The 25935-nt window shown below is 42.6% G+C and overlaps 1 protein-coding gene across 3 annotated transcripts in view; it reads right to left on the reverse strand.

Annotated features, from left to right (window-relative positions):
- LOC110496523 (rap guanine nucleotide exchange factor 5) overlaps positions 1-25713 on the reverse strand; it is a 64205-nt gene extending 38492 nt beyond the window's left edge. Inside the window, exons 1-5 of one of the 3 annotated variants that reach the window (XM_021572478.3) lie at positions 25065-25713; positions 13192-13242; positions 12404-12510; positions 1382-1503; positions 1143-1305 (exon numbers count right to left, since the gene is read on the reverse strand). In XM_021572478.3, the coding sequence (XP_021428153.3) occupies positions 1143-1305; positions 1382-1503; positions 12404-12510; positions 13192-13242; positions 25065-25220 (599 nt within the window). In that variant the 5' untranslated portion in view covers positions 25221-25713. Of the gene's footprint in view, positions 1-1142; positions 1306-1381; positions 2874-12403; positions 12511-13191; positions 13243-25064 lie in introns of all 3 variants that reach the window. The other 2 variants (XM_036953253.2, XM_090209032.1) reach the window with 2 other exon arrangements.
- Between the last annotated feature and the right edge of the window lie 222 nt (positions 25714-25935).

Here is a 25935-nt window from a genome sequence, read left to right on the forward strand (position 1 = left end):
CAATTGAATCCATTCTTAATTCAGGCTGTAACAACACACATTTTGGAATAAGTCAAGGGCAATGAATATTTTCTAAAGGCACTCTAGTTGAATAGCCCTGCTCTAGTGGTCTTTCTGTTGGTACCTCTACTGCCACCTCGACTGCTACTGGATCTAAACAGGAAACAAGACCTTGTTCTCTCCTCTCTTTTCCTCCTTCTGTGCGTACATGTTTTTTCTGTGTGTGTGTGTGTGTGTGTATATCAACAGGACAGTGTTTTAGGGTAAACTAATCTCTTTAGCAGCAGAAAAAGTGCCCTCAGGTCTCTGATGTAATGTGTTGTCTTTTAGAAGACACATTTTGTATACTACAGTCCCTCTCTCTCTATCACACACACACCTTCCCACTGTTCCCAGAATAATTTGCATATCATTAACATTTTTTCTGTGGCTTCAGTTGCGAAGGAGAAAGAGTGTGTGTGTGCATGTGTGCGTGGATGTGTGTGCGGGAGAGCGTGTGATCTGATAAACCATGATGGATGCAGTAGCAGGACAGATAGTGATGGCATCACACTCTCCCTTTCCCTCCCTCCCTCCTTCCAGCTCGACCTCCTGACTACACAGAAGAGGACAAGGAGAGGGGAGAAGACGAAGGGGTGGTTAGAGATTATCTCTCCCTCTGTCTTTGTGCCTCCCTATTCTCTGTCGTCGGAAGTTATCATTTCTCTCGCTCCCCCTGTTTTTCCCCTCTCTCTCCAGTTCGCTCTCCTCTCTCCCATTCTTCCTCTCTCTGAGTGACATATTGAGTTCAGTAGCAAGCTCAGTTGGAATGCCACACGGACGAGTTGGAATTCTATCGGAGGGAACTGGAATTCTGTGTGACACTCGGAACACCCCCCCTCCCAACACGGACCCAGCTTCAGCTATAAAGAGAGAGTCTATTGAAGAGATGTGTCTGTCTGTCTGTCTGTCTAAGGGATTAACAATATGTAGCGAGATTAGAGATGAATCTTGTCAAGAGTTGGAACACTGCTTTCATTTATGTCCTGGTGTATGTGTGTCTCTTATAACACACTCACACACACACACACACACACGGTGATGGTCATGGAACACACAGGCAACACTGGGTCACGTTCACACACACGTTCCCACACAATTACCCAGTTCTGAACTGGACGTATGGGACGAGCTGTAGGAGGAGCCTAACAGCCTCTGGCCACGCCTCCTTCTCCAGGCCGCAGAACTCGCAGGCTGCAGACTCACACTCCTCAAAGCTGAACTGGTAGTAGGAGTTAGAGTCCCCAAACACCACACGCTGGTCCACTGAAACACACACACAGATAGACTCAGATGAAATGCCAGGGTAAGAAGAAAAGTGTGTGTGTGTGTATATACTCACCAGACAGTAGGATGCCCAGCTCCAGTAGGACCTGCCAGACGCGCACGGCCATACTCCGACAGCGCACGTACACACACTGCTCACACAGCCACTGGACCAGCTCTACACCCACGTAGCTCCGCCTGGACACACACACACACACCCACACACACACCGGGGTTTCCGTTAGCTGGTAATAGCCGGCTTTTGGCCATAAAAAAAATGAAAAGACGTTAAATAAAATTGTCCGGGAGAAGAAAAAAAATAATGCTTTTGTGCTTATTAATTGATGTAAATACATTGGACCGGTCATGCTTATCGGTCTATTTGCATTATTTCGTGGCGTGTGTGTATATTGGTTATGCATCTTATTTATCCCACACACAGCATACAGATTCAATCGAGGGAAAAAATAGTTGGAAAGCAAATGGCTATTGCTGTAAAGAGAAGACAATGAATAGACTCTAATCAGTATTTTAGCTCAGCGAAAAAACAATAGGCCTATAGTGTATCTTATCGGCACCAGTGGAGAACATCGACCATGTCCCCGGTGAATGCGCACATCCACTCTTTATCGTTGTTGGGTCAGTGCCACTTAAAAGTCTGTTTTTGGACAATAACTTCCTCCTCCAGTTTAGATGGATGTTATATTGTATTCATGTCTCCCCTTCTCATAGGCCTATTATATGGACAAAGTAGATGTGATTGATTGTTTGTCAGTGTCAGCGGAGTAGGCTACCCTGGAATTTGTCTAATTAAAATAGATTCTGCTAATGTCTCCAGTCACAGCCTAGTGGTTAGAGCGTTGGGCTAGTAACTGGAAGGTTGCAAGTTCAAATCCCCGAGCTGACAAGGTACCAATCTGCCGTTCTGCCCCTGAACAGGCAGTTAACCCACTGTTCCTAGGCCGTCATTGAAAATAAGAATTTGTTCTTTACTGACTTGCCTAGTTAAATAAAGGTAAACATTTTTTTTTAAATCAATTAAATATCAATCAATCAATCAATTAAATATCCCACATGTATTAGAATTGCATGAAATGTGTTTTTCCCGTGCAAAGAAAGAAGAAATTATAGCCTATAGTCCAGGCCTCTACTCTGGCAGTGTCAGAGGAAGACTCCAGCCACTCAAGTCATAGACTGTTCTCTCTGCTACCGCACAGCAAGCGGTACCGGAGCATCAAGTCTGTGACCTAAAGCCCCCTGAACAGCTGGTCCCGCCTTTGCTGCTATAACAGCCTCCACTCTTCTGGGGAGGCTTTCCACTAGATGTTGGAACGTTGCTGCGGGGACTTGTTTCCATTAGTGAGGTTGAGCACTGATGTTGGGCGATTAGGCCTGGCTCGCAGTCGGCGTTCCAATTCATCCCAAAGGTGTTCGAAGGGGTTAAGGTCAGGGCTTGGTGCAGACCAGTCAAGTTCTTCCACACCGATCTTGACAAACCATTTCTGTATGGACCTCGCTTTGTGCACGGGAGCATTGTCATGCTGAAACAGGAAAGGGCTTTCCCCAAACTGTTGGCACAAAGTTGGAAGCACAGAATCATCTAGAATGTCATTGTATACTGCAGCATTAAGATTTCTCTTCACTGGAACTAAAGGGCTTAGCCCGAACCATGAAAAACAGCCCCAAAGCATTATTCCACCTCTACCAAACCTTACAGTTGGCACTATGCATTGGGACAGATAGCATTCTCCTGGCATCAATCACACACAGATTCATCCATCGGACTGCCAGATGGTGAAGAGTAATTCCCGTACCCCTTCAAACATTCAACCTCCAGCCGCGTACCCCCTCTAGCACCAGGGTCAGCGCACTCTCAAATGTTTTTACCATCATTGTAGCCTGCCACACACACACTACACAATACATTTAAGTGACAAAGAGCTCTTATAGGACCAGGGCACAAATAATAATATTATAATAATCAATAATTTTGCTATTTATTTAACCATCTACATATAAAAGCATATTTTGTTCATCAAAAATTGTGAATAACTCACCACAGGTTAATGAGAAGGGTGTGCTTGAAAGAATGCACATAACTCTGCAATGATGGGTTGCATTGGAGAGAGTCTCAGTCTTAAATCATTGTCCACACACAGTCTGTGCCTGCATTTAGTTTTAATGCTAGTGAGGGCCGAGAATCCACTCTCACATAGGTACGTGTTTGCAAATAGCATCAGTGTCTTAATCATTTGCCAAGGCAAGAAACTCTAAGCGCAGCCCTATCCAAAAATCTGACAGTAGCTTCTGATTAAATTAAATGTTCACAGAACCGCTTGTTGCAATTTCAATGAGGCTCTCTTGTTCAGATATCGGTAAGTGGACTGGAGGCAGGGCATGAAAGGGATAACGTTCATGTTCGTTTTGTCCGTTTCGGGAAAGTACCTATGTAATTGTGGACCCATCTCAATCAGGACATTCGCTATATCACATTTGACATTGTCCGTAAGCTTGAGTTCATTTGCACACAAAAAATCATACAATGATGGAAAGACCTGTGTGTTGTCCTTGTTAATGCAGACAGAAAATAGCTCCAACTTCTTAATCATAGCCTCAATTTGGTCCCTCACATTGAATATAGTTGAGAAGAATCACTGTAATCCTAGATTCAGATCATTCAGGCAAGAAAAAACATCACCCAGATTGGCCAGTCGTGTGAGAAACTCATCATCATGCAAACAGTCAGACAAGTGAAAATTATGGACAGTAAAGAACTTTAAGATCGTTTCTCAATTCAATAAAACGTGTCAATACTTTGCCCCTTGATAACCAGCGCACTTCTGTATGTTTTAAAAGCGTTACATGGTTGCTACCCATATCATTGCATAATGCAGAAAATACACAAGAATTCAGGAGCCTTGCTTTAATTTTCACTGTAGTGTCCAAAATGTCTTTCAAGCTGTCAGTCATTCCCTTGGCAGTAAGAGCCGCTCAGTGGATGCTGCAGTGTACCCAAGAGCCTCTCGGTGGATGCTGCAGTGTACCCAAGTGATGTCGGGAGCAACTGCTTGCGTTACCACTCCACTATGTCTCCCTGTCATGGCTTTTGCACCATCAGTACAGATACCAACACATCTTGACCACCAAAATCCATTTGATGTCACAAAGCTGCCCAGTACTTTAAAAATATCCTCTCCTGTTGTCTTGATTTCCAGTGGTTTGCAGAAGAGGATGTCTTCCACTGGGGGGGGCAGGTAGCCAAGTGGTTAGAATGTTGGACTTGAAAGGTTGCAAGATTGAATCCCCGAGCTGACAAGGTAAAAATCTGTTGTTCTGCCCCTGAACAAGGCAGTTAACCCACTGTTCCTAGGCTGTCATTGAAAATAAGAATTTGTTCTTAACTGACTTGCCTAGTTAAATAAAAGTTCAATAAAAATGTAAAGGACATATACCAGCAGCTATGCCATGTCTGTTGACTCATCCAACTGTAACGCATATAATTCACTGGCTTGTATGTGAAGCAGTAATTGTTTCAAAACATCTCCTGCCATGTCACTGATGTGTTGTGAAACAGTGTTGTTTGATGAAGACATTATCTGTATAGTTTTTTGGGCCTTTTCCCCCAGCATTATCCCAGCCATATCCGAAGCGTCCACAATAGTATTGGGCTTGCCTGTTCTAACCAAGTACCACCACCGGTAGTGGTTAGAACAGGCAAGCCCAATACTATTGATATGGTGAGTTACCGAGTGGTTAGAACAGGTAAGCCCAATACTATTGATATGGTGAGTTACCGAGTGGTTAGAACAGGCAAGCCCAATACTATTGATATGGTGAGTTACCGAGTGGTTAGAACAGGCAAGCCCAATACTATTGATATGGTGAGTTACCGAGTGGTTAGAACAGGCAAGCCCAATACTATTGATATGGTGAGCTACCGAGTGGTTAGAACAGGCAAGCCCAATACTATTGATATGGTGAGTTACCGAGTGGTTAGAACAGGCAAGCCCAATACTATTGATATGGTGAGTTACCGAGTGGTTAGAACAGGCAAGCCCAATACTATTGATATGGTGAGCTACCGAGTGGTTAGAACAGGCAAGCCCAATACTATTGATATGGTGAGTTACCGAGTGGTTAGAACAGGCAAGCCCAATACTATTGATATGGTGAGTTACCGAGTGGTTAGAACAGGCAAGCCCAATACTATTGATATGGTGAGTTACCGAGTGGTTAGAACAGGCAAGCCCAATACTATTGATATGGTGAGTTACCGAGTGGTTAGAACAGGCAAGCCCAATACTATTGATATGGTGAGTTACCGAGTGGTTAGAACAGGCAAGCCCAATACTATCGATATGGTGAGCTACCGAGTGGTTAGAACAGGCAAGCCCAATACTATCGATATGGTGAGTTACCGAGTGGTTAGAACAGGCAAGCCCAATACTATTGATATGGTGAGCTACCGAGTGGTTAGAACAGGCAAGCCCAATACTATTGATATGGTGAGCTACCGAGTGGTTAGAACAGGCAAGCCCAATACTATTGATATGGTGAGCTACCGAGTGGTTAGAACAGGCAAGCCCAATACTATTGATATGGTGAGCTACTGAGTGGTTAGAACAGGCAAGCCCAATACTATTGATATGGTGAGCTACCGAGTGGTTAGAACAGGCAAGCCCAATACTATTGATATGGTGAGCTACCGAGTGGTTAGAACAGGCAAGCCCAATACTATTGATATGGTGAGCTACCGAGTGGTTAGAACAGGCAAGCCCAATACTATTGATATGGTGAGCTACCGAGTGGTTAGAACAGGCAAGCCCAATACTATTGATATGGTGAGCTACCGAGTGGTTAGAACAGGCAAGCCCAATACTATTGATATGGTGAGCTACCGAGTGGTTAGAACAGGCAAGCCCAATACTATTGATATGGTGAGCTACCGAGTGGTTAGAACAGGCAAGCCCAATACTATTGATATGGTGAGCTACCGAGTGGTTAGAACAGGCAAGTCCAATACTATTGATATGGTGAGCTACCGAGTGGTTAGAACAGGCAAGCCCAATAAGGTGAGCTACCGAGTGGTTAGAACAGGCAAGCCCAATACTATTGTGGACGCTTCAATTTTTCAAATTGTCATGTTTAGTTTCTAAATGTCTGCGCAAGAGTGAAGGTTTCCTGTGAGAGAGTAACAGTTAATGTGATTGGATGTTAATTTTTTGACTAGGCTACCTGTATTTGATATTGTGTTGTTATTTCGCTGAACACTATATGGTTTAATTTTGGGGGGGGGCAGTGAAACGAGGCTACTCAGGTGAGACAAAAACCTCACTCAAATGTATAGCCCCGTTGGAAAATATAAATGGACTGTTTGAAATTGTGAAGACCTATTTTTTATTATTATAAAAAAAAAAAAAAAGTGAATCACATTTTTATTTGGCGTACCCCCAACGGCATTGCGCGTACGTACCCCAGTTTGGGAATGCCTGCTCTAGAGAACGTGTTTCCACTGAGTCCAATGGCGACGACCTTTACACCACTCCACACGACACTTGGCATTGAGCATGGTGATCTTAGGTTTGTGTACGGCTGCTCAGCCATGGAAACACATTTCATGAAGCACTGACTAACAGTTTTTGTGCTGACGTTGCTTCCAGAGGCAGTTTGTAACTCGGTAGTGAGTGCTGCAACCGAGGACAGGCGCAACGCGCTTCAGCGGTCCCGTTCTATGAGCTTGTGTGGCCTGCCACTTCGCGTCTGATCCGTTGTTGCTCCTAGACATTTCCACTTCACAATAACAGCACTTACAGTTGACAGGGGAAGCTCTAGCTTAGCAGAAATTTGAAGAACTGACTTGTTGGAAAGGTGGCATCCTGTGACGGTGTCATGTTGAAAGTCAATGAGCTCTTCAGTAAGACCATTCTACTGCCAATGTTTGACTATGGAGATTGCATGGCTGTGTTCTAAATTTTGTACACCTGTCAACAACGAGATGAAATAGCCAAATCCACTAATTTGAAGAGGTATCCACATACTTTTGTACATATAGTGTATGTCCTGATTGCCTAGTCACTTTTACCCCTACCCACATATTACCTAATTTACCTCAACTACCTCGTACCCCTGCACATTGACTTGGTACTGGTACTCCTTGTGTATAGCCTTGTTATTGTTTTTATTGTGTTACTATTTATTTATTTAGAAAATATTTGTCTTACTTTTTAACTCCGCACTGTTGGGAAGTAAGACTTCACTGTAAAGTCTACACTTGTTGTACTGTATATAACCGGAATCCTGACACACACAGTATCAATACACACGCACACAGTATCAATACACACACACACAGTATCAATACACACGCACACAGTATCAATACACACGCACACAGTATCAATACACACGCACACAGTATCAATACACACGCACACAGTATCAATACACACACACACAGTATCAATACACACGCACACAGTATCAATACACACGCACACAGTATCAATACACACACACACAGTATCAATACACACGCACACAGTATCAATACACACGCACACAGTATCAATACACACGCACACAGTATCAATACACACACACACAGTATCAATACACACGCACACAGTATCAATACACACGCACACAGTATCAATACACACGCACACAGTATCAATACACACGCAAACAGTATCAATACACACGCACACAGTATCAATACACACACACACAGTATCAATACACACGCACACAGTATCAATACACACGCACACAGTATCAATACACACGCACACAGTATCAATACACACGCAAACAGTATCAATACACACGCACACAGTATCAATACACACGCACACAGTATCAATACACACGCACACACACACATTGATGTGTCCTCAGATGGCAGTTAGTGTTCGGCAGGGCACTCTGTTGGAATGGATCGCTCAGCACTGTATGTCACCATGGCAACTTCAGTTTAAAATAAAGTTCTATCCTTTTCACATTACGATGCTAATCCAAAACGTACTGCGCTGGATCAGATATTTCCATTTATTTTACCAGGTAAATTGACTGAGAACACAGTCTCACCTACAGCAATGACCTGGGGAATAGTTGCAGGGGAGAGGAGGGGGATGAATGAGCCAATTGGAAGCCGGGGATGATTAGGTGGCCATGATGGTATGAGGGACAGATTGAGAATTTAGCCAGGACACCGGGGTTAACCCCCCTACTCTTACGATAAGTCCCATGGGATTTTTTTGTGACCACAGAGTCAGGACACCCATTTAAAGTCCCATCCAAAAGACGGCACCCTACACAGGGTTAAGTCCCCAAGCACTGCCCTGGGATATATATATAATTATGACCAGAGGAAAGAGTGCCTCGTAATGGCCCTCCAATACCACTTCCAGCAGCATCTGGCCTCCCATCCAGGAATCAACCCTGCTACGCTTCAGAGGCAAGTCAGCAGTGGGATGCTGCTGCTGGCATCATTTCACATTGTCAGCACTTTTTCTGGCAACTGTGGAGCAAACTCAAGGACCCGAGTTTAGTGTTGCCATGGTGACACCAAGCAGCTGCACAAGACTACAACGAAGGACATACATCATCAGTTTTAGAACTAAACATAATTCAACAGAAACAAAAACACTCCCACTCTCTCTGTTTCTCTCTGTCTATCATACTGACTCTCTGTTTCTCTCTATGTCTATGACACTGACTCTCTCTCTGTTTCTCTCTATATCTATCACACTGACTCTCTCTCTGTTTCTCTCTGTCTATCATACTGACTCTCTCTCTGTTTCTCTCTGTCTATCACACTGACTATCTCTCTGTTTCTCTCTGTCTATCACACTGACTCTCTCTCTGTTTCTCTCTGTCTATCACACTGACTATCTCTCTGTTTCTCTCTGTCTATCACACTGACTCTCTCTCTGTTTCTCTCTGTCTATCATACTGACTCTCTCTCTGTTTCTCTCTGTCTATCATACTGACTCTCTCTCTGTTTCTCTCTGTCTATCACACTGACTATCTCTCTGTTTCTCTCTGTCTATCACACTGACTATCTCTCTGTTTCTCTCTGTCTATCACACTGACTCTCTCTCTGTTTCTCTCTGTCTATCACACTGACTATCTCTCTGTTTCTCTCTGTCTATCACACTGACTCACTCTCTGTTTCTCTCTGTCTATCACACTGACTATCTCTCTGTTTCTCTCTGTCTATCATACTGACTCTCTGTTTCTCTCTGTCTATCATACTGACTCTCTCTCTGTTTCTATCTGTCTATCACACTGACTATCTCTCTGTTTCTCTCTGTCTATCACACTGACTATCTCTCTGTTTCTCTCTGTCTATCACACTGACTCTCTCTCTGTTTCTCTCTGTCTATCACACTGACTATCTCTCTGTTTCTCTCTGTCTATCACACTGACTCTCTCTCTGTTTCTCTCTGTCTATCATACTGACTCTCTCTCTGTTTCTCTCTGTCTATCATACTGACTCTCTCTCTGTTTCTCTCTGTCTATCACACTGACTATCTCTCTGTTTCTCTCTGTCTATCATACTGACTCTCTCTCTATGTCTATCACACTGACTATCTCTCTGTTTCTCTCTCTGTGTATCACACTGACTCTCTCTGTTTCTCTCTGTCTATCACACTGACTATCTCTCTGTTTCTCTCTGTCTATCATACTGACTCTCTGTTTCTCTCTATGTCTATCACACTGACTCTCTGTTTCTCTCTATGTCTATCACACTGACTCTCTCTCTGTTTCTCTATGTCTATCACACTGACTCTCTCTCTGTTTCTCTCTATGTCTATCACACTGACTCTCTCTGTTTCTCTCTGTCTATCATACTGACTCTCTGTTTCTCTCTATGTCTATCACACTGACTCTCTCTCTGTTTCGCTCTGTCTATCATACTGACTCTCTGTTTCTCTCTATGTCTATGACACTGACTCTCCCTCTGTTTCTCTCTATATCTATCACACTGACTCTCTCTGTTTCTCTCTGTCTATCATACTGACTCTCTGTTTCTCTCTATGTCTATGACACTGACTCTCCCTCTGTTTCTCTCTATATCTATCACACTGACTCTCTCTGTTTCTCTCTGTCTATCATACTGACTCTGTTTCTCTCTATGTCTATGACACTGACTCTCCCTCTGTTTCTCTCTATATCTATCACACTGACTCTCTCTGTTTCTCTCTGTCTATCATACTGACTCTCTGTTTCTCTCTATGTCTATGACACTGACTCTCTCTCTGTTTCTCTCTATATCTATCACACTGACTCTCTCTCTGTTTCTCTCTGTCTATCATACTGACTCTCTGTTTCTCTCTATGTCTATGACACTGACTCTCTCTCTGTTTCTCTCTATATCTATCACACTGACTCTCTCTGTTTCTCTCTATATCTATCACACTGACTCTCTCTCTGTTTCTCTCTATGTCTATCACACTGACTCACTCTCTGTTTCTCTCTATGTCTATCACACTGACTCTCTCTCTGTTTCTCTCTGTCTATCACACTGACTCTCTCTCTGTTTCTCTCTATGTCTATCACACTGACTCTCTCTCTGTTTCTCTCTATGTCTATGACACTGACTCTCTCTCTGTTTCTCTCTATATCTATCACACTGACTCTCTCTCTGTTTCTCTCTATATCTATCACACTGACTCTCTCTCTGTTTCTCTCTATGTCTATCACACTGACTCTCTCTCTGTTTCTCTCTATGTCTATGACACTGACTCTCTCTGTTTCTCTCTATATCTATCACACTGACTCTCTCTCTGTTTCTCTCTCTGTGTATCACACTGACTCTCTCTTTCTCTCTGTCTATCACACTGACTCTCTCTGTTTCTCTCTATGTCTATCACACTGACTCTCTCTCTGTTTCTCTCTATGTCTATCACACTGACTCTCTCTGTTTCTCTATATGTCTATCACACTGACTCTCTCTCTGTTTCTCTCTATGTCTATGACACTGACTCTCTCTGTTTCTCTCTATATCTATCACACTGACTCTCTCTCTGTTTCTCTCTATGTCTATCACACTGACTCACTCTCTGTTTCTCTCTATGTCTATCACACTGACTCTCTCTTTCTCTCTGTGTATCACACTGACTCTCTCTCTGTTTCTCTCTATGTCTATCACACTGACTCTCTCTCTGTTTCTCTCTATGTCTATCACACTGACTCTCTCTGTTTCTCTATGTCTATCACACTGACTCTCTGTTTCTCTCTATGTCTATCACACTGACTCTCTCTCTCTCTCTCTGTATGTCTATCACACTGACTCTCTCTATGTCTATCACACTGGCTCTCTCTATGTCTATCACACTGACTCTCTCTATGTCTATCACACTGACTCTCTATGTCTATCACACTGACTCTCTCTCTGTTTCTCTCTATGTCTATCACACTGGCTCTCTCTATGTCTATCACACTAACTCTCTCTCTGTTTCTCTCTATGTCTATCACCCTGACTTTTTCTCTGTTTCTCTCTATGTCTATCACACTGACTCTCTTCATGTCTATCACACTGGCTCTCTCTCTGTTTCTCTCTATGTCTATCACCCTGACTATTTCTCTGTTTCTCTCTATGACTATCGCACTGACTCTCTCTGTTTCTCTCTATGTCTATCACACTGACTCTCTCTATGTCTATCACACTGGCTCTCTCTATGTCGATCACACTGACTCTCTCTATGTCTATCACACTGGCTCTCTCTATGTCTATCACACTGACTCTCTCTCTGTCTATCACACTGACTCTCTCTCTATGTCTATCACCCTGACTCTCTCTCTGTTTCTCTCTGTGTATCACACTGACTATCTCTCTGTTTCTCTCTATGTCTATCACACTGACTCTCTCTCTCTCTGTTTCTCTCTATGTCTATCACACTGACTCTCTCTCGCTCTGTTTCTCTCTGTCTATCACACTGACTCGCTCTCTGTTTCTCTCTATGTCTATCACACTGACTCTCTCTCTGTCTATCACACTGACTCTCTCCATGTTTCTCTCTATGTCTATCACACTGACTCTCTCTCTGTTTCTCTCTATGTCTATCACACTCACACACTCAAAGATTCACACCTTATGATCCTGGCGAGGTGAATCTTGTCTTTAGCAGGGTACGGACCATGAGACAGGAACGCATTCCTCACCGCACGCCCTGCACACGGGAAACTCTGGGAGCAGGACTGACAAACATACACACGTGAGTCAAATAATACATAGTTGTTTTCACAGACGTGTTTCTCTCTGTGTGTGTGTGTGTGTGTGTGTGTGTGTGTGCGTGTGTTGACACAAGAGAACTCTGTGATATCAGTGTAACTATTGATATTGAAACAAAACATGTAGGTGAAACAGAGGCTAGGTGAAACTATGACGTCACCATTTTAACTTGGGTCAAGTACTATCTATATCAGGATTCTCCAACCCTATTCCTGGAGAGCAACCGTCCACTCCAACCCTAATCTAGCACACCTGATTCTAATAATGAGCTGGTTAATAAGCTGTACCAGGTTAGTTACAACTGGGGTTGGAGCGAAAACCTGCAGCAGGGTAGCTCTCCAGGAACAGGGTTGAAGTCCCCTACATAATGTCAAATAGCCTACTTCCAAATATTTGAGGTGTAAAGGCGAGGGGATTTTGTACTTTTGGGACTATTCTAGAGATTCCATCGTACTAATCCAACTGAAATCAAGAAAAGAGCACTAAAACAAAGTATTTGACATAAAGTATGTATTTGACCAATATGTATTTGACTATGAAGTCACGCCATCTCTGTTTGGTGAGACACAAACATTCTTTATTTGCTGACGTTTGATAACCTATGCATGCATGTGTGTGTATGTCTCTGTGTGTGAGAGTGTGTGTACCTTGTGAACAGTAGGGCTGGTGCTGGGTCCGGGGATGGTATCCGGTGACTGCTATCGAGACACAATCAAAACACAGTCAGAACACACAGTATTAAACCACACATTTCCAGACAATGTTTGGGTTAGGAGAGAAGTAGAGCATGAAATGCAGCCTACAAACTATGTACAGATCTATAATCTGTCTACATCTGTCTCCATCCCTCCGTCTCTCTCCTGACAGAGAAGGAGAAAAGACAGTCTTCTACCCCCACCTCCACTTCTTCATCATCATATTTCCCCTTTGGACAGAGACATAAGAAACCAGTTTGTTACCAATATTGATAATTCAATATATCGATATTGTTTGATATCGATATGAGCCAGGCATATTGTAATATCGGTTTATCCTTGCTGTTAACCTACACTATTACGTAAAAGAGCATACATGACTGTTCCTGCAAGCAAAAAATCCTCTCACAGACTCAATTTAGCATAGGCCCACTGACCTGCCTGCTGATGCGCCATCAACTGGCTTCTCTTTGTATTCAAACTGGTTGGGTAGGTTAGGCCCACAGAACATTCACACTTGGTCCAACGGGCAATTAGCAAGCAATTGTCTGAACTTCACAAAGCTGTCGAAGTCCACACAGTTGCAATGTTATTCATACAAACCGATGTGATGTCATTACCCATCACTAGTGCATATCCCCTCTCACACACACACCTCATCTCCTCCTGGACAGGATAGAAAGCAGAGCTGTGCTGTCACAGAGCCTGAGGCCACTACTGACAGAAAGAACGGGAGAGAGGTGAACAGGAGAGAGAGCAAGAGAGAAATATGGAGGGAGAGAGAAAGAAAGAAAAAGAACTGGAGAGATTAGACAGACAGACAGACAGACAGAGAGACAGAGAGACAGACAGACAGACAGACAGACAGACAGACAGACAGACAGACAGACAGACAGACAGACAGACAGACAGACAGACAGACAGACAGACAGAGAGAGAGAGAGAGAGCAAGAGAGAAATATGGAGGGAGAGAGAAAGAAAGAAAAAGAACTGGAGAGATTAGACAGACAGACAGACAGACAGACAGACAGACAGACAGACAGACAGACAGACAGACAGACAGACAGACAGACAGACAGACAAACAGACAGACAGACAGACAGACAGACAGACAGACAGACAGACAGAGAGAGAGAGAGAGACAGCACACCCCAACATGTTTATCTATGTGATGACTTCAAAGCGAGAAGGGTATGTGTGTCAGTGAATGAGTGTGTGTATATCTGGTACACACTCAGACAGAGTGTGGTACACACTCACATTTTGCAACATTTGCACATACATGTTATTCAAACCTTTCGTCCAAACTGCTGTCACATCAAAGAGCTTCTCTGTAGCCAGGAACGAAACAGAACTTGGATCTATTTTAGCGCCTGGCTACGCAGACACTCGTTGACGCGAATGTAAGTCCCGCATCTCCCATCTCCTCATTGGTTTTAAGGAGCACTCCCCCTCAGTGGGTGATTGAAAGATCAAATCAAATTGTATTTGTCACACTCGCTGAATACAACAAGTCTAGACTTTTAAAAGCTTACTTACAAGCCCTTAAGCAAAAATGCGGTTTTAAGAAAAATATGAGCTAAGAAAACATTTACTAAATAAACTAAAGTTTAAAAAAGTAACACAAAATTACAATAACGTGGCTATATATACAGGGGGTACCGGTACTGAGTCAATGTGCAGGGGTACAGGGTAGTTGAGGTAATTGAGGTAATATGTACATATAGGCAGTGTTAAATTGAAGAGTTCCACACTCCAAAACATTTGGTGGTGGTAATGCACAGTGTTGTAGTAGTCGAGACCGGTCCCGGTGTTGAGTCCGGTCTCGAGACCACATAGAGTGTCTTGGCCTTGTCTCGGGGTCGGATACATTTGTACTCGGTCTTGACTGCATCTGATAATGTCTTCCCAAGACCAGCATAGTAAAAAAACAAATAATTATCAGCTCCCATAAAACCACTTAGCCAGGTCAAATATATACATACACTCCTTTCTTTAAACATTGATACAGTATCTTAACAGCCTTTATACCTGTTATAGACATGTTGCGCAGTGGTGAACCTATAAATCTTCAGTATGTGACAGGTTAGTACAGTGATGAACCTATAGGTCTTCAGTATGTGACAGGTTAGTACAGTGGTGAACCTATAGGTCTTCAGTATGTGACAGGTTAGTACAGTGATGAACCTATAGATCTTCAGTATGTGACAGGTTAGTACAGTGGTGAACCTATAGGTCTTCAGTATGTGACAGGTTAGTACAGTGGTGAACCTATAGGTCTTCAATATGTAACAGGTTAGTACAGTGGTTAACCTATAGATCTTCAGTATGTGACAGGTTAGTACAGTGGTGAACCTATAGGTCTTCAGTATGTAACAGGTTAGTACAGTGGTGAACCTATAGGTCTTCAGTATGTGACAGGTTAGTACAGTGGTGAACCTATAGATCTTCAGTATGTAACAGGTTAGTACAGTGATGAACCTATAAATCTTCAGTATGTGACAGGTTAGTACAGTGGTGAATCTATAGGTCTTCAGTATGTAACAGGTTAGTACAGTGGTGAACCTATAGATCTTCAGTATGTAACAGGTTAGTACAGTGGTGAATCTATAGGTCTTCAGTATGTAACAGGTTAGTACAGTGGTGAACCTATAGATCTTCAGTATGTAACAGGTTAGTACAGTGGTGAACCTATAGATCTTCAGTATGTAACAGGTTAGTACAGTGGTGAACCTATAGGTCTTCAGTATGTGACAGGTTAGTACAGTGGTGAACCTATAGATCTTCAGTATGTGACAGGTTAGTACAGTGATGAACCTATAGATCTTCAGTATGTGACAGGTTAGTACAGTGGTGAACCTATAGATCTTCAGTATGTGACAGGTTAGTACAGTGGTGAACCTATAGGTCTTCAGTATGTGACAGTGGTGAACCTATAGGTCTTCAATATGTAACAGGTTAGTACAGTGGTGAACCTATAGATCTTCAGTATGTGACAGGTTAGTACAGTGGTGAACCTATAGGTCTTCAGTATGTGACAGTGGTGAACCTATAGGTCTTCAGTATGTGACAGGTTAGTACAGTGGTGAACCTATAGATCTTCAGTATGTGACAGGTTAGTACAGTGGTGAACATATAGGTCTTCAGTATGTGACAGTGGTGAACCTATAGGTCTTCAATATGTAACAGGTTAGTACAGTGGTGAACCTATAGATCTTCAGTATGTGACAGGTTAGTACAGTGGTGAACCTATAGGTCTTCAGTATGTGACAGTGGTGAACCTATAGGTCTTCAGTATGTGACAGGTTAGTACAGTGGTGAACCTATAGATCTTCAGTATGTGACAGTGGTGAACCTATAGGTCTTCAATATGTAACAGGTTAGTACAGTGGTGAACCTATAGATCTTCAGTATGTGACAGGTTAGTACAGTGGTGAACATATAGGTCTTCAGTATGTGACAGTGGTGAACCTATAGGTCTTCAATATGTAACAGGTTAGTACAGTGGTGAACCTATAGGTCTTCAGTATGTAACAGGTTAGTACAGTGGTGAACCTATAGGTCTTCAGTATGTGACAGGTTAGTACAGTGATGAACCTATAGATCTTCAGTATGTGACAGGTTAGTACAGTGGTGAACCTATAGGTCTTCAGTATGTGACAGGTTAGTACAGTGGTGAACCTATAGGTCTTCAATATGTAACAGGTTAGTACAGTGGTTAACCTATAGATCTTCAGTATGTGACAGGTTAGTACAGTGGTGAACCTTTAGGTCTTCAGTATGTGACAGTGGTGAACCTATAGATCTTCAGTATGTGACAGTGGTGAACCTATAGGTCTTCAGTGTGTGACAGGTTAGTACAGTGGTGAACCTATAGGTCTTCAGTATGTGACAGGTTAGTACAGTGGTGAACCTATAGATCTTCAGTATGTAACAGGTTAGTACAGTGGTGAATCTATAGGTCTTCAGTATGTAACAGGTTAGTACAGTGGTGAACCTATAGATCTTCAGTATGTAACAGGTTAGTACAGTGGTGAACCTATAGATCTTCAGTATGTGACAGGTTAGTACAGTGGTGAACCTATAGATCTTCAGTATGTGACAGGTTAGTACAGTGGTGAACCTATAGGTCTTCAGTATGTGACAGGTTAGTACAGTGGTGAACCTATAGATCTTCAGTATGTGACAGGTTAGTACAGTGATGAACCTATAGATCTTCAGTATGTGACAGGTTAGTACAGTGGTGAACCTATAGATCTTCAGTATGTGACAGGTTAGTACAGTGGTGAACCTATAGGTCTTCAGTATGTGACAGTGGTGAACCTATAGGTCTTCAGTATGTGACAGGTTAGTACAGTGGTGAACCTATAGATCTTCAGTATGTGACAGGTTAGTACAGTGGTGAACCTATAGGTCTTCAGTATGTGACAGTGGTGAACCTATAGGTCTTCAATATGTAACAGGTTAGTACAGTGGTGAACCTATAGATCTTCAGTATGTGACAGGTTAGTACAGTGGTGAACCTATAGATCTTCAGTATGTGACAGGTTAGTACAGTGATGAACCTATAGATCTTCAGTATGTGACAGGTTAGTACAGTGGTGAACCTATAGATCTTCAGTATGTGACAGGTTAGTACAGTGGTGAACCTATAGGTCTTCAGTATGTGACAGGTTAGTACAGTGGTGAACCTATAGATCTTCAGTATGTGACAGGTTAGTACAGTGATGAACCTATAGATCTTCAGTATGTGACAGGTTAGTACAGTGGTGAACCTATAGATCTTCAGTATGTGACAGGTTAGTACAGTGGTGAACCTATAGGTCTTCAGTATGTGACAGTGGTGAACCTATAGGTCTTCAATATGTAACAGGTTAGTACAGTGGTGAACCTATAGATCTTCAGTATGTGACAGGTTAGTACAGTGGTGAACCTATAGGTCTTCAGTATGTGACAGTGGTGAACCTATAGGTCTTCAGTATGTGACAGGTTAGTACAGTGGTGAACCTATAGATCTTCAGTATGTGACAGGTTAGTACAGTGGTGAACCTATAGATCTTCAGTATGTGACAGTGGTGAACCTATAGGTCTTCAATATGTAACAGGTTAGTACAGTGGTGAACCTATAGGTCTTCAGTATGTGACAGTGGTGAACCTATAGGTCTTCAGTATGTGACAGGTTAGTACAGTGGTGAACCTATAGATCTTCAGTATGTGACAGGTTAGTACAGTGGTGAACATATAGGTCTTCAGTATGTGACAGTGGTGAACCTATAGGTCTTCAATATGTAACAGGTTAGTACAGTGGTGAACCTATAGGTCTTCAGTATGTGACAGTGTTGAACCTATAGATCTTCAGTATGTGACAGTGGTGAACCTATAGGTCTTCAGTGTGTGACAGGTTAGTACAGTGGTGAACCTATAGGTCTTCAGTATGTGACAGGTTAGTACAGTGGTGAACCTATAGATCTTCAGTATGTAACAGGTTAGTACAGTGGTGAATCTATAGGTCTTCAGTATGTAACAGGTTAGTACAGTGGTGAACCTATAGATCTTCAGTATGTAACAGGTTAGTACAGTGGTGAACCTATAGGTCTTCAGTATGTGACAGGTTAGTACAGTAGTGAACCTATAGATCTTCAGTATGTGACAGGTTAGTACAGTGATGAACCTATAGATCTTCAGTATGTGACAGGTTAGTACAGTGGTGAACCTATAGATCTTCAGTATGTGACAGGTTAGTACAGTGGTGAACCTATAGGTCTTCAGTATGTGACAGGTTAGTACAGTGGTGAACCTATAGATCTTCAGTATGTGACAGGTTAGTACAGTGATGAACCTATAGATCTTCAGTATGTGACAGGTTAGTACAGTGGTGAACCTATAGATCTTCAGTATGTGACAGGTTAGTACAGTGGTGAACCTATAGGTCTTCAGTATGTGACAGTGGTGAACCTATAGGTCTTCAGTATGTGACAGGTTAGTACAGTGGTGAACCTATAGGTCTTCAGTATGTGACAGTGGTGAACCTATAGGTCTTCAGTATGTGACAGGTTAGTACAGTGGTGAACCTATAGATCTTCAGTATGTGACAGGTTAGTACAGTGGTGAACCTATAGGTCTTCAGTATGTGACAGTGGTGAACCTATAGGTCTTCAATATGTAACAGGTTAGTACAGTGGTGAACCTATAGATCTTCAGTATGTGACAGGTTAGTACAGTGGTGAACCTATAGATCTTCAGTATGTGACAGGTTAGTACAGTGATGAACCTATAGATCTTCAGTATGTGACAGGTTAGTACAGTGGTGAACCTATAGATCTTCAGTATGTGACAGGTTAGTACAGTGGTGAACCTATAGGTCTTCAGTATGTGACAGGTTAGTACAGTGGTGAACCTATAGATCTTCAGTATGTGACAGGTTAGTACAGTGATGAACCTATAGATCTTCAGTATGTGACAGGTTAGTACAGTGGTGAACCTATAGATCTTCAGTATGTGACAGGTTAGTACAGTGGTGAACCTATAGGTCTTCAGTATGTGACAGTGGTGAACCTATAGGTCTTCAGTATGTGACAGGTTAGTACAGTGGTGAACCTATAGATCTTCAGTATGTGACAGGTTAGTACAGTGGTGAACCTATAGGTCTTCAGTATGTGACAGTGGTGAACCTATAGGTCTTCAATATGTAACAGGTTAGTACAGTGGTGAACCTATAGATCTCCAGTATGTGACAGGTTAGTACAGTGGTGAACCTATAGATCTTCAGTATGTGACAGGTTAGTACAGTGATGAACCTATAGATCTTCAGTATGTGACAGGTTAGTACAGTGGTGAACCTATAGATCTTCAGTATGTGACAGGTTAGTACAGTGGTGAACCTATAGGTATTCAGTATGTGACAGGTTAGTACAGTGGTGAACCTATAGATCTTCAGTATGTGACAGGTTAGCCAGTGATGAACCTATAGATCTTCAGTATGTGACAGGTTAGTACAGTGGTGAACCTATAGATCTTCAGTATGTGACAGGTTAGTACAGTGGTGAACCTATAGGTCTTCAGTATGTGACAGTGGTGAACCTATAGGTCTTCAATATGTAACAGGTTAGTACAGTGGTGAACCTATAGATCTTCAGTATGTGACAGGTTAGTACAGTGGTGAACCTATAGGTCTTCAGTATGTGACAGTGGTGAACCTATAGGTCTTCAGTATGTGACAGGTTAGTACAGTGGTGAACCTATAGATCTTCAGTATGTGACAGGTTAGTACAGTGGTGAACCTATAGGTCTTCAGTATGTGACAGTGGTGAACCTATAGGTCTTCAATATGTAACAGGTTAGTACAGTGGTGAACCTATAGATCTTCAGTATGTGACAGGTTAGTACAGTGGTGAACCTATAGATCTTCAGTATGTGACAGTGGTGAACCTATAGGTCTTCAGTATGTGACAGGTTAGTACAGTGGTGAACCTATAGGTCTTCAATATGTAACAGGTTAGTACAGTGGTGAACCTATAGGTCTTCAGTATGTAACAGGTTAGTACAGTGGTGAACCTATAGATCTTCAGTATGTGACAGGTTAGTACAGTGGTGAACCTATAGGTCTTCAGTATGTGACAGGTTAGTACAGTGGTGAACCTATAGATCTTCAGTATGTGACAGGTTAGTACAGTGGTGAACCTATAGGTCTTCAGTATGTGACAGGTTCGTGATTCTGAAAGGACCGTAACACCAGAGCACTAATGTAGGAGAGTACACTTTTTGTAAAACACAAAGGGCCAGTGGTCTAGTTGAGGGTATACGCAGGTATAAGCCATATACCCACTTTTGTTTTAGTGGGCATTGCTTGTACTCTTAATCCCTACTGATGTGTATCAAAGTAATGTAGTGGAGGTGTACGACTTATCAAATATGTAGCATAATAGAGAAATCATGCACAAAGTAGCCTACACAATCGCAAAGCGCGTGAAATACAGTCACATGGGTGCCGCACACATAGGCAGCAAATGTGCAGCTCTCAACTGCTTTTGGCATGGAGCAGCTCACAGAAGAATGACATCGGTAGCCGGTAGGGTAGGAAAGACGTTTCAACTTATGATATCTACCAGTAAATGCTAACTAAGGCAACAATGGGTATGCAAAACGTTTTGTCCAAAGTGTTGGTTAGTAGGCTATTTGTGATGCGCAATTGTCATCATGCACTGTTTGAATCAGGGGTGTAGACATGGATGGGCCTAGATGGACAGAGGCCCAACCACTGGGGAGCCAGGCTCTGACTGGCCCACACATCCAGATTGATGTGGTTTAAGCATTGTTGTGGATGAGAGCGAAAATCTGAAAAATCTATAGGAAAACTCGTTAAAAAAAACATAGGAAAACATGATTTTTCACACAAAGTGCCTTTCCTTCACTGGGTGGGAAATTTGTAAACTTTTTGGCAAAATGTTAATATATCCACTTCTCCAGCTACCACTGCACCATTGCATAGGGCCGATGGAAAGACAGGATAAGCAGTCCATAAACTCTGACATAATAATCCAGTAGGTCCCAATCATAAGAACACAAAAACACAACCATAAGGCATTTCCCAATCAAAATGTACAAGTATTACTTCCCATTGCAAAAAACATTTCATGTTTAGCAAACAAAGTAACCGGTGACAAGGTTTAAAGTGGAACTGACAGAGTTTTAACTACTTTGCAGATATCAAACAAACAGACAATCATAATATCAGTCAAAAATATCAAATTCCCAGTTTATGCTAAAAAAAAAAAACTTTATAAGAGGTTTTAAAAATAGGTTCAATTTGACTCAACGTTCCATGACGTACACTAAGGCATTGTTGGCAGATAGATGGATGCAGTTCAATGCATGATTCATATAATTCACCAATACATTTCTTGGTAGACCAAAAAATATTGCTATCAGGTTGTGAATCACAGATGTAACTAAGGCTGGGATTGTCAATACAATCAAAATATCAAGGGCAACGATCACAAGTCAGTCATAATGTGGCTAACAGGCTAGCGTATCTATTTATGTAGCAAGCTAAAAACACAGAGCTTAACATTAGCTAGATAGCTAGCTAGCTAGCTGCTAGGAGGATGTCATGTCATGCCATTGGAGTGGGTGAGCGACTGACTTTTCCATCTTATATCGTTTTTCAGTGGCTATAAACAGCTAGAGATGCAGGTGTCATTTGGTTAGCTTGCAAGAACTTGAACGACTGTTATCCAGTTAGCATATCTCTTGCATTCGCAAATTCACTCTGGCTATCTACTCCGATTTCAGAGCACTTTCATCTGAGTATGCCAGAGTGCAGAACAACTGATGAATTTACGAACGTGCAACATCGTTCTGTGTAAACTCCGGTCCTGAATAAGAGATAGTTTATTTGGTTTTATTTACTGCAGTGTCTATTAATTGTCCAAACGCACGGCCGCTTTCCCACGCTATATTGCTATAGAATTTCCACAAATGCCTTAGTATGACCATATCTAAGTGGTCGCTTGTCAGGAAATGTCATATTCTTCCTGAACAGATTTTAATAAGAATAATGAATAATGTTGCTAAAATGCTGTCAGTTCCACTTTAATTTCAACAATGTTTCACAAACATATTTTCAAAGATATGGCTAACAACAGCAAGCTTGCTGCAATAAAAAACACAGTTCCACTCACCAGATAATGATAATTTGAAACTTCTTGTTGAAAGTTATTCTTGAAAAAGGAGAAGCTAACAAATTTGTCACGCCCTGACCTTAGTTATCTATGTTTTCTGTATTATTTTGGTCAGGTGTGACGAGGATGGGTATGTGTGTTTTCGACTTGTCTAGGGTTTTTGTATATCTATGTGGTTTTGGTATGTCTAGGTAAATGTAGGTCTATGGTGGCCTGAATTGAAAGGGAGGAACAGCGCTTTGTGGAAAAATTGACCTGGGATGAAATACTGGACGGTAAAGGATCATGGACGTGGGAGGAGATTTTGGCAAGAGAGGATCGCCTACCATGGATGCAGGTGGAAACAGCGCAGGAGGAACAGCGAAGTAAGAGAGGACAGCAACGATGTTGGGGAGGTAGGCCACAGAAACCCGTCTGAGATTGTCAAAGAGTTATTGGACAGATTGGAGGAGAGTGAAGAGAGAGAGCTGTTGGTTTGGCATAATATGCACGGCATTCCCCCTGAGGAGCGTGTTAGCTGTCCGATGCCACCTGTGTCAGTTCCTCGTACTAATCCTGAAACATGTTAAAGTTTCGGAACAATTGATGCCGGCTATACACACCAGGTCTCCAGTGTACTTTCACAACCCGGTGTGTCCTGTTCCTACTCCTCGCACTCTTCCTCAAGTGCACCTCCAGAGTTCAGTACATCCTGTTCCTCCTCCCCGCACTCGCCCTGAGGTGCGTGTCCCCAGCCCGGTACCACCAGTGCCGGCACCACGCACCAGGCCTAGAGTGCGCCTCTGCAATCCAGAGCGTCCGGCGACAGTACCGTAAAAACAAACTAGGTTTCCCCTTTTCATCTGTGGATTAATTGTTGGAGTAGAGCACATACGATTTGGTATGACTCAACATGGGTAAAAATTCTACAAAGACTCAGCAACAAACAAAAAAAGGACATGCATTTCAGGTAAAATAACAAACCAATGTTTATCTCCAAGGACAAATTAGCTAAAAATCCATGAATGTTTTGTGTGTGTTTCAACCTGTCCCCAAATGAATATAGTTGGTTCACAGTTGGTTTTGGTATTTTAACCTGCGTGCCATGGAAAGCATCTGGTGGGGATAGACAAAATCAACATGCAGATGCACACATGGAGCCGCAATTAGCATAAAATAAATATGCTATAGGCTATGCAGAGCCGTGGTCAGGTCCAGTCGGGCCTATCAGCTGTAGTTACATAAACCCGAGACCTGATGACAATCAAACAGGACCCGACCCAAGGGAAAAGTTTGTATTTTGGACCTGCTCAGGTCCTGGTTCGGGTCTTGGGTGACCCATGAAGATCTCTAATACATACACTGGGCACACACACACAAACTCATCTTGTGTTGCTCTCTGGTAGATCCGTAACACAGGGGAGTCAAAATGGAAACATGAAATCAACCACACACACACTTGACACCTTCCTACTGTGATCTTTCTACTACAGCTGTTGTCTGATAACACCTCTAAAACATACATCACAAGATCTCTATGCTTTCATCTGTGTTATACAACTATTAATTTGATTGCTGAACATGTCAGGACAGACCTAATCTCTTGTTTAGTCTCTTCACAGCCTTTCCTTCAAACCCTGGGCTCACACCTTGGACAGTCATTCAGTTCTTTATTATTGTGTGTGTAGGTTAGGTGTGTGTCCTTCCCTCCTCCAGGACAGGTCTTAACAGAGCTACCATACCTTCACGCTTCAACATATACACTATACACTAACATACACCCACTTGAGGAGAGTTGAGAAACACCTTTAGTACCACTGTCATTGTCAGATAACATATTCGCTCCCTAGAATCCAAGGGGGCATTACAGTAGGCTACATGAATGGGCAAGTAACATCTCTGGTGAAACTGATTCAAGACTGGACCAAGACATGTGTTGCCTTGGCTACTGCATACATAGGTACGGCATCTAAAAACACATTCTGGACGTAACCAATGAATGGCGGGAGCCTGTAGAGCACGAGCGTACACACACGGTGGTACAGTGAGGTCGTGTGTGGAACAACAGCACATCTAGGTGAATCGTGACAGAGATAGGAGGTAACTCGACGGTAAAGAATAACCAAAACACACACACGGAAGGGACATTTTTCTGTCGATACTCACGCTTTTCTTCCTTAGGTGCAGTCCATGTTTCAACAGTCCCGGTAAATCCCGGATCTTCTGCCTTAGCTGAGTCTGGTCTCGAGCTCCGGTGTTTCGGTTATTCCACCGCCAGCCGCCGACCATACCATCTTCTCCACCGGACTCAGAGTCCTCCATGTCTGTCTGTCTCTCTCTTTCTCTCTTCTACTCCTGCTCCTCTCACACACAGACACACCAGCTACGGCTCATTGTCGCCTCTCTTATTCACACACACACCGACCTACACCTGTTCTGCAACAGACGAACCGCGCGCGTTAACGACCTAGAGTATCCGCTGCAGCACGCAACGCTGCTCCACCCGAATGTCCTCCTCCCTTGTACTATCAATGTGTTATGTGTGTGTGTGCAGAGGAGGGGGACTTGCAGGTGCAGAAGAACATCATTGCATAATTTCCATCTGTCAGACGTAGAGGAGTCCTAGCACCTTGCTAAACATTCAATACATTTTCGATTTAACATATCCCCGTTTTTTAAAATCCGAATTAGATAAATCTTGATAATATTAACACATTTAGGCTGCGTTTTTATGTTGACAAATGAGGGCCTGTGTATAAATGTTGTATTAAAGAGTTGTAAATGCTGTCTTTTCTGTTGCATTTAGAAACAAAATGGTGGAAAGGACGAACTGGAGGCTACGTCATCGCCTCACCTGCGGCTCAAATTTCGATAGGTAAACAAAGGGCCATTAGGCTACACCATCAGGGTGTAAGTGTGTGAGAGCTATGAAATCTACTCTAAACCTACATCACACACACACGGGTCTGAGTGAATGGACTGAAGTCAATACAATAGGCCAGTAGGTGTGTGTTGTATAACTGAGATGTCATGTGTG

Source organism: Oncorhynchus mykiss, chromosome 18 (genome assembly GCF_057628025.1).
Source record: "Oncorhynchus mykiss isolate SJ-2025 chromosome 18, ASM5762802v1, whole genome shotgun sequence".
Lineage (NCBI taxonomy): Eukaryota > Metazoa > Chordata > Actinopteri > Salmoniformes > Salmonidae > Oncorhynchus > Oncorhynchus mykiss.